The sequence below is a fragment of the Arachis ipaensis genome, chromosome B5 (assembly GCF_059453495.1).
Source record: "Arachis ipaensis isolate K30076 ecotype BB chromosome B5, ASM5945349v1, whole genome shotgun sequence".
Taxonomy (NCBI): Eukaryota; Viridiplantae; Streptophyta; class Magnoliopsida; order Fabales; family Fabaceae; genus Arachis; species Arachis ipaensis.
Genome location: NC_142440.1, coordinates 151,161,148 through 151,170,461, shown reverse-complemented (window position 1 = coordinate 151,170,461; position 9,314 = coordinate 151,161,148). Strand labels below are relative to the sequence as shown.

The following is a 9,314-nucleotide window of genomic DNA, read 5'->3' as shown; positions in this document are numbered from 1 at the left end:
TAGCTTAGTGGTAGTGAGTATTATGCTTTTTCTGGATGAGGGGGGTTCGAACCCCAACGTCAACATTGTAAAAAAATTTTGAAACTCAAACGGTTTGATCGAACCGGTCTTATCGAGTTTGATCAGGTTTAACCAATTTATACCGGTTTGCTACTTTATCCAGTCAGATTATCAGACCGAACCGGTTTAAAGTCCAATTTATTGATTTTTCGATCGAACCGGCCGGTCCGGTCCGGTTTTGCTAACTATGGCCATGAGTAACCCAGACGTGATATTTCATTTTATAAAAATATTATTTATACATTAAAATTAGTTATTATATATTTATATATAAATATATATAATTTAATTTATTTTAAATATATATTTTATATTTAATAATTAATTTTAAATATATATTTTATATTTTGATGTACATTTTATATCATAATTATTCATTCACGTCTATGTCCAAATTCTAATTAGTCAATATTTGTTATTATTTCCCATGCAAAATTGTCATTTTTAATATATTCGAACCCAATTTAGATTATAATACTTTTAAATACATTTAAGAAATCAACGGTAATATTAATTATTTATATATAATATATATTAAAATATAAAATATATATAAAAAATAAATTAACCAATACATATATACAGTGACTATTTTAGAATTTATTTTTGGTATCTACGTAATATTTTTGAAATATGTTAAGAAACTATTTTTTATGATTATTTTATTTATCTTAAATTTTAAATTTCAAACTTTTAAAAGATAAAAAAATTTTAGAATTTAAAAAGAAAAATTAATGTTAACTAACTAAAAAATTGTTCATATACTTTCTATTTTCGAAATTAGTTATGCAGGAGAGATTATATCATTCTTTTCTTTTGATTGTTTTTTGTTTTTTTGGTTAAAAGCTTAATCTTGTAAAATCAAAATAATACTTTAATAGTTTAATTAACAAAAGTTTCTTTATAAATATAACTTGTTCCTATATAAAGTTAATTTTAATATATATTGCAATACCAGTAAAATTAATACCTTAGTAAATAATCTTCTAAAAGAATCGGAGCTCTGTCCAGAAAAAAAATTAGATCATGACTTTGCATTAATTTTTATTTTTAAATGAAAAGAAAAAAAAGTAGAAAGGAGTTTTTAGTATACAAACTAAAGATTAATCTATCACAAATAAAAATTATTAAAAAGATTTTTTTTTTCGAGTTATTTTTTTTTAAAAGATTTTAGATAAAAGTAAAAGTAATTTTATGTTTGGATATCTCATGCAAAAAGATCTTTTTATTTATCAATTATGTTTGAATATAACAAAGTACTTTTTTGTTTATTTATTATACGAAAAATATCTTTTTTTTAAAAAGATATAAATTACAGTTTCTAAAAAAAGATATTTTTCTAATTTTTCTAGTACTTTTACTTTTACTGCTCAAAATTTACTAAACATACTAAATAATTAAAAAAAATCTTTTTTCATTAAAAATTTTTTTTTTATCAAAATAATAACGCCCAAACAAACACTTAAACCTCTTCGGTCACCAAAAAAAACACTTAAACCTCTTATATTTATTAAACGGAGGAGTGAATTGATGACTACATAAATTCAAGTCGGTCAGAAAGGAGCTTTTCTAACATGCGAATTCAACACAGAAACATAACGAATCAAACGCGAAAGAGAAGAATAAGATTCGCATCTCTCTCTCTCTCTCTACTTTATGATACTTAGCTCTTCAAAACTCAGAATCTTCACTCTTTTTCTTCTTGGGAGATTTCTAGTGTCAGGTTTGCTTTGTCTTTCTCTTTCTTCTTCAATTCCCATTCTTGTGGAATTTACCCTTTTGAATCTGTGTACTCTATGCTATATTCCATTCACCTCAAAGCATCATTTTCATTCTGGTTTTCCTATTTACGCTTCATTATTGGTCCACTCCTTTTCTTTTTTTGAAGCTTTAGATTTATGCCATGAGTATGCTCAATTCTTAATTCATGCTTTCCATTTTCAAATTTACATGCTATGGTCACTTTGATTTTCCTCTTACTAGCTAGCTACTTGGATCTTTGGCATTCTTCCCCTGCTTTGTGAAGTTTTTTTGTTTTGTTTTTAATTGCTTGAAAATGATGCTATATGAATCTATTAGGGTGAAAAAGAAGTTGCATTTTTATGCCCCTTTTGATATGATGAGTTCATTGCAGGTTTGTGTCTCCTTGTGTATAGTAGCAACTAGGAATAGCAAGTTAGTTGCTGAGAATCCTGGAAATCCCAACATAGATCATAAGTGAGAATAGAGACAAAGATAGAGATAGGAAGTCATGGATTATGAAAATAATAGCTGGATTTGGGATGGGGTATACTACTACCCTCACCTGTTTGGTGGAATAATGGTGACAGCTGCTTTGCTGGGCTTGTCAACAAGCTACTTTGGTGGGATTGGATCCTTCCACAAGAGGAAATCCGGTGAGAAGAAGCGCATTCGTGTCTACATGGATGGCTGCTTTGATCTTGTGCATTATGGTCATGCCAATGCACTCAGACAAGCAAAAGCCCTTGGTGATGAGTTAGTTGTTGGGGTTGTCAATGATGAGGTTATTGCGGAACATAAAGGGCCGCCGGTTTTCAACGTGGAGGAGAGGTATGCAGCTTGCCTCTGTGTGTTAGTTTTAGGATCTTATTGCATAGCATATTTGAATCCTGTTTCCTTTTAAATGCCCCTTTTCCTGTTAATCTCCGTTTGATTTGTTCTATTGATCAAAAGAAGTAACTATATATGATTCATCTTAAGCTTTGATGTTGTAGCATCTTATCCTTTTGCATTTTTTAATTCTGTATATAGTTATTGACTTACATGATTAAAAGTATCCCGATCAATGATGATATACCTAGCTATCAAGGAATTAGAAGTGTACTTAAGTTATAAAATTTTGGGTAGGTAATTGTTACTGAAACTGGTATCAAACAATAGTGTAAGGGCGATGCAGATTCTGCTGCTGTAAGCTCTTGTTCATGTAAGTTTCTAAGTTCATTTCACTATATGGAACAATGAGAGAAAAACTCGGATTCTATTGAAAGGAAGAATTAAGTTTCAAAAGAGCTTATTAAAGCAATTCAAGTTAAAGAGGAATAGAGCAGTTTGATAAAATTTTATATTGTAGCCATATATGAACAATATATGCATATATTTCTACTTGTACTGACAGCTTTGTAAACTGCATTATGAAGATAAACTTTTGATTTGAAAAAAATGGTTTGTTTCCAGGCTGACCCTTGTAAACGGATTGAAGTGGGTGGACGAGGTCATTCCTGATGCTCCATATGCAATTTCTGAGGAGTTCATGAAGCGTCTCTTTAATGAATACAAAATTGACTATATCATACATGGCGATGATCCCTGCCTGCTTCCAGATGGATCAGATGTCTATGCTGCAGCAAAGAAAGCTGGGCGTTATAAGCAAATTAAACGTACTGAAGGAGTTTCCAGTACAGATATTGTAGGTACTAAGTTTCTCTGCTTGTATTAGAAGGCCTGAAATTTTGTGAACCATGTGTATGTGCTCTTACTCTGCTTCAATCCAGGAAGGATACTTGCTTCTTCAAGATGTCGAGAAAATGGTAAAGATCATATTGTTAATGGTGAGCAACATCAAGAAGAAAGCCAGTCCGAGGACTCCCACATATCCCAATTCCTACCAACATCGCGCCGGATTTCCCAGTTTTCAAATGGCAAGGTATTTGATTTCTTGCGTAGTCAAGTTTTCCATTGCAATATGTGTATACTCAGTTGATACTTGATACTTGATAGTTTGGCATACCGATTAATCTGAATGTCTTTAGATTATATTTGTTTTTGGTTTGCAATATTTTTATTAATTCTTTTAGAGCCATTGCAAAGTATATTAATATTTTTGGAGATCTACTTGATGTAACACACTGGTTTTGATATATCATTGGCTTCATGGTATTTTTTATATATTGGCAAATTTTCCACGAGAGGAGACACAAGGGGTGTCTGTTATAGTTTCAGAGACAGGTTCTAACATTATGAGTAATCACTAATCTTCAGAACATGGAACATTTTTATCTTTGCAAAATTTTAGTGAATGGTGATATTTGTGTGTGTTATAATGTTGTGAGGAACTTTTTTATTGGGTTAATCCATTGCCATTTCATCTAATTTCAGGAGCCTGGAGCGAATGCTCGAATTATATACATTGATGGGGCATTTGATCTGTTCCATGCAGGGCATGTTGAGGTACATAAATTTTTCATAGTATTTTAATCAAGTTCCAAATTTCATTCTCCCAAAGGCACTATCTCAGCTAATACTCATGGATGGTATTTTCTTATTGACTTATTATTTTCTGTTATTCACTACTCTTTTAGATTCTTAAGAGGGCTAGGGAGCTTGGAGATTTTCTTTTAGTTGGTATCTACTCAGATGAAACAGTGAGGTATAGTTTCTTATTTAGCAAATTTGACTTTGATTGGTATTATCTAAGTATTATGTTAACACTAGATAAGAGAGTAACAAGTAACAACTTACCTTTAGGGAACACCGGGGGAGTCACTATCCTATTATGCGTCTTCATGAGCGTAGCCTTAGCGTGCTGTCTTGCCGTTATGCCAATGAAGTCATTATCGGTGCACCTTGGAAAGTTACAAAGGATATGGTATGTCAATTTTTTATGTGTGCACTGTGCTTGTCTTTTCCATTTTCCTAACCATTCTTAATCAAGCATTGAATGAAATTATCTAATGTTCATTTCATATTTTTTGTTCCTTTGAATCAAACAGATTACAACTTTCAATATCTCTCAAGTTGTGCATGGGACTGTTGCTGAGAACTCACTTAAGGTAAGTTCACTGAAAGCTATTCTGTTCATATGTGGCAAAGATATTATCTTCCTTTTTTGCTGGTATTGATATTGGAGCATGTTGTCTTGTTTCAGTCTGAAAGTGATCCTTATGAGGTTCCGAAGAACATGGGGATATTCCGCTTGCTCGAAAGCCCGAAAGATACCACCACTACTTCTGTAGCCCAAAGGATAATAGCTAACCATGAAGCTTACAAGGTATTGTGTGTCTCTTTTTTCATTCATTTGTTCAAAATTTTGGAAATTTTGAACTGCCGTTAAAATCTGTGTTTGTGACTTTTGTATGCTTATAGTATATCACAAATTGTATAATTCCCTTCTAAAAGCAAATATCCAAGAAAGATGTAGCTAGGTCTACTATTAGGAGCAAGGTTCCGAAAACCTAACCGATCATCGAATAGGTGGAGCTAGAGGTTCAATCTTATATTCGTATATCAAATATATATTTTTCTTTTAAAATGGAATTCTGTGTTTTGTTATTTAAATTGGTTAACTGTTAAAAAATCAGTTCGGTTTTACCAATTTACAAGGCTTACCAATTTTTGACCGGTCCATTGACAACCGATTTTCATCTTGAACCGGACCGGTTTGATGTTTGGTTTTTCAGTTAACCCAATTGAATTGACCTGTTCGATCCGGTTTTCATGATCATGATTAGGACCTGTAACCATTTTGAGTTTCATACATTTGAAATTCTAATTCAGAATTCGATGTCTAAGGTTTTATGACATAGACTTGTGCTACTCTTTTTGTTGTGTGAATGCTGCAGAAACGAAATGCCAAGAAGGCACAGAATGAGAAGAGATACTATGAAGAAGAGAAAAAATATGTCTCTGGGGAATAAGCCTTGTATGGAATTGTGTCACAGCCTTAGTTTGCTACACTAGTCTCCAAGAGTAAAGAGATGCTGATCTATATAGCATAAGTTGTGGATGGACTACATATGATTAAAATTTCCTCAATAACTGATGAAGTAATCTGCCACTTTGTTAAGTGAAAGGTTCCTTATATGGTTTGCTTATTACTCATTTTTTGGCATGTCTTGATGGGGAGGTATTTTATTTTATATGCTCCATTAGAGGTTGCCTTAATAACTTGACAATTGTATCAAAGCATATATGCAGACCTTAATATACATCAAAGGTTCCGCCTTGTTTGCTATTTCTTTTTTTACTTTTTTTTTAATAATTATTAACATTGGATTATAAATACATCATGGTTATAAGAATCGGACCAAACCGATCGATTTAGATGGGTTAATCGAGAATTATTTACTAGATCAGTTCGTTTTAGATAAAAAAATTGGTTGATAATGAATCAGTCAAAAAATAAAAAAAAATTCAGTTGAAGAACCAGTTAACTAGTCAAATCGGTACGATTTTTTAGCAATTAACTGATTAAAAATAATAAAATATAAAAAATTACTTTTTCTCTCCTAAAAGCTATATATTTTATTATATCTAATTCAATCCTACATGAATCTCGATTGAAATATTAACTTTTGAACTTCTAACTCTGTTGGTTTAATAATCCATTTGATTTTTAGAATCCTGATATATAGGAATTATTAGCTAGGATAGGTCCCAAGCTTTGCCACCTTTCATATTGAATTTCTTGAGCCTTCCGAAGAACATGACAAGAATAAGGATGAACTTGCCTTTGTTGCTCCATTTCCCAGAAAATCCAACCCATAAATCTTTGCAACTACCATTCGCTTTCAATTGCCTTCCGCAGCTATATCCCATTGAGAAACCTACGTTTCCATATGCACTGCACAATTCAAAACAATTTTTAATACTTGTTAATTAGTATTATTTATCATAATATTTCTTAATTTGTAAAAATATATATAAACACTAATTTTCTCTGATATTATTTAAGTTAGGTAACATTTAATTTCCCCTGTGTTTTATAAACTGTGTTACAATGGTCTTCTTTATAATTTTGTATAGGCATGACAAGATAATAAATAAGTAATAGGGAACTAATTTTTAATTAGTTAATAACTAATATTAATTACTTTATTATTGAAAAAAATTTTAATTTTAATTTTATTTTTTTATAAATTTTTAGTGTTTAAAATTATGATTTTAAGCCCTAGAATTTAGAATTTTAAAATTTAGAGTATAGAATTTAGAATAAAAAAACTTAGCTATCCAGTTGAACTAAAAATTTTATATTATTATCATCAAATTTAATTAGAGGCTAGTGTAATTTACTTATTTTTTTGTATTTTATATTTTGTTCATTATGTTATTTTCAACTTCTCTCAATATAATTTTAAGTACAATAAATAATTAATCTAAAAATTAAGAATTAGTAACTGAGTTATTAAATAAATATATTTTAGTAAATAAATTTATAATCAATATTAAATTTTTTAATTAGTGTGCAATTGATTAAAATGACAAAAATTATACTATAATCCAAACAAAGTGCAAATGGGTTGTTCATGATGTTAGAAACAAGAGACTAAATTGGAGGAAGAATTTGTGTATTATTGAGTGTAATCAAGTTGTCTATTCAAGTTGTTTGGAATGATACAATATAAAAGGGTATTTATAGGTACTAAGAGAATCGTAATAATAAAGACATAATCTCTTATAATAAATATTCAGATATACTAAATAATACTAATTGATCCTAGTTGATCTTAATTATATTCTAACACAGGATATAGTAACATAACCATTCAAAATTGATTAGATAATATAAAAAAAAATAAAGGAATCGATTCAATAAAAAAAATATTAATAGTTGAGAAAGAATACATATATAAGCGAAGAGAGAAAAGAAATGAAAGTGGCATGCCTGATGACTTCTATGGTGATGTTCAAAACATTAAAGTTGAGAGGATCCTCTCTCAGGCTTTTGTTCTCAGTGATGCAAATCAAAATAATGAAAATAACCAAATATGAAAGTTGAGACAACACAAGGCACTCCACTAGCCTTCTTTTGTCTTTCTTGGCATCATTTTCGGTCTCGTGGTCCATTATGGGCAAGAATGTTGTGTATGGTGGAAGGTACCTGATTTCCATACCCATAACAATCAATATCAAATTATTACACACAATTCATGAAAAGAAATATAGTGAAAATTCACGCGCAGTTGTTGTTTTTAAGAACTGTATGTAAAATTGACTTACATCATGACGACGAAGAGGACCAATATGGCTGAAGAGATGGTAGAGAGATCAAAAACGGATTCACCGGAATGTCTAGCATTTGTGATTTGAAACAAAGACGCAACAAATTTCTGATAAGGATTCAAACCATCCATGATTTGTGTTCCCCACTCCATGGAACAAAAAATCACAAATTGAATTATATTGAACCCTAAAACGGTAGCAACAAGTAGCCAAGAATGAAGGGGAGGTAGCAAATGACCAAAACCTATTTCCTTTGAATTCTTAAGCAAGTATGAAAATTCCTCTCTTTTGGTAATTTTCTCAAGAACCCAAATCACAAACCTCAAGCATGGTGCATACAAGGTGTTACCAAGAAGGATATATGGGAGAATAATAATAAGAAGGCCTGAATTCTTCTTGAAAACTATCATATTTTCATTTGTGGGGACATAGCCACAACTTGCAAAAGTTGAAACTATGGTGAAAATAGAAAATGTTAGGGTTTTGATACCTTTTTCTCTAAGTACTTGCTTTGCACTAGGAATGAAGCTCATGTACATAGAAACCAAGAAAGTTCCAACAAATTGAAGCACCAAAAAGTAACCTAAAACTACATGGCTCAAATACTTAAGGGAGTTAGACCTAAGTACATGTTTATTGTTAATATCATAATTGACATGAATGAATTGGTTTTGGTCTTGTGATGAGTGATGATTAGGAATAGAAACTAAACCAAGCTCAATTTGATCATGGACTTTTTTTATTGGAAGACTATTATTAGTACTAACTTTGACACTATAATCATTTTTCATGGAAGTGAATGAATTGTTATTGAACCTAGCAAAGACAAGTTCTAGTAAGGAAGTGAAAACTTCACCACCAAAAAACATAAGAAAAGTTATGAGGACGAGTTGGGAGTTAGAGAAAACTTCCATTTCTATGGCCGTCATACTTGAGACAGTAGAAGCAGAGACAGAAGTATAAAACAGGTCGAAGTTCTTAGGCTTAACATAGGTTTTTGGCTTTGATACCTTGAGACCCAAGTATCCAAAAAGAGACATGATCATAAAATAACAAAGCTGAATGAAAAATGAGTTGAAGTTGAATTGGAAATAAGGGCTAAAAAGATGTTGTAGCTTCCTACCAAAGAAGGAAAGGTTCATCATTTAATTTGATTCTGTGTTTTTTGAAATTGAATGGGGACTTGGATGATTACGTGAAGTGGGAATTGGAGGCATGCATTTATAAAGGCATTGGGAAGTGATTTTTGTCTTAAATAAAATATAAATTCATCTCTATTAAATAAAATATAAAAT

General features: G+C 30.8%; 2 protein-coding genes across 2 annotated transcripts; one reads left to right on the top strand and one right to left on the bottom strand.

Annotated features, from left to right (window-relative positions):
• Nucleotides 1–1,602: 1,602 nt before the first annotated feature.
• LOC107644494 (ethanolamine-phosphate cytidylyltransferase) lies at nucleotides 1,603–6,031 on the top strand. Its single transcript, XM_016348363.3, has 10 exons — nucleotides 1,603–1,783; nucleotides 2,195–2,631; nucleotides 3,256–3,491; nucleotides 3,573–3,724; nucleotides 4,177–4,248; nucleotides 4,380–4,447; nucleotides 4,546–4,666; nucleotides 4,791–4,850; nucleotides 4,946–5,068; nucleotides 5,640–6,031. The coding sequence occupies exons 2-10, from the start codon at nucleotides 2,312–2,314 to the stop codon at nucleotides 5,712–5,714; spliced, it is 1,227 nt and encodes a 408-aa protein (XP_016203849.1). The 5' UTR covers nucleotides 1,603–1,783; nucleotides 2,195–2,311; the 3' UTR covers nucleotides 5,715–6,031.
• Nucleotides 6,032–6,384: 353 nt separating this feature from the next.
• LOC148566228 (sodium transporter HKT1-like) lies at nucleotides 6,385–9,164 on the bottom strand. The gene is made up of 3 exons (XM_088488652.1): nucleotides 8,017–9,164; nucleotides 7,682–7,897; nucleotides 6,385–6,640 (listed from the first exon to the last, which is right to left on the bottom strand). The coding sequence occupies exons 1-3, from the start codon at nucleotides 9,162–9,164 to the stop codon at nucleotides 6,442–6,444; spliced, it is 1,563 nt and encodes a 520-aa protein (XP_088344778.1). The 3' UTR covers nucleotides 6,385–6,441.
• Between the last annotated feature and the right edge of the window lie 150 nt (nucleotides 9,165–9,314).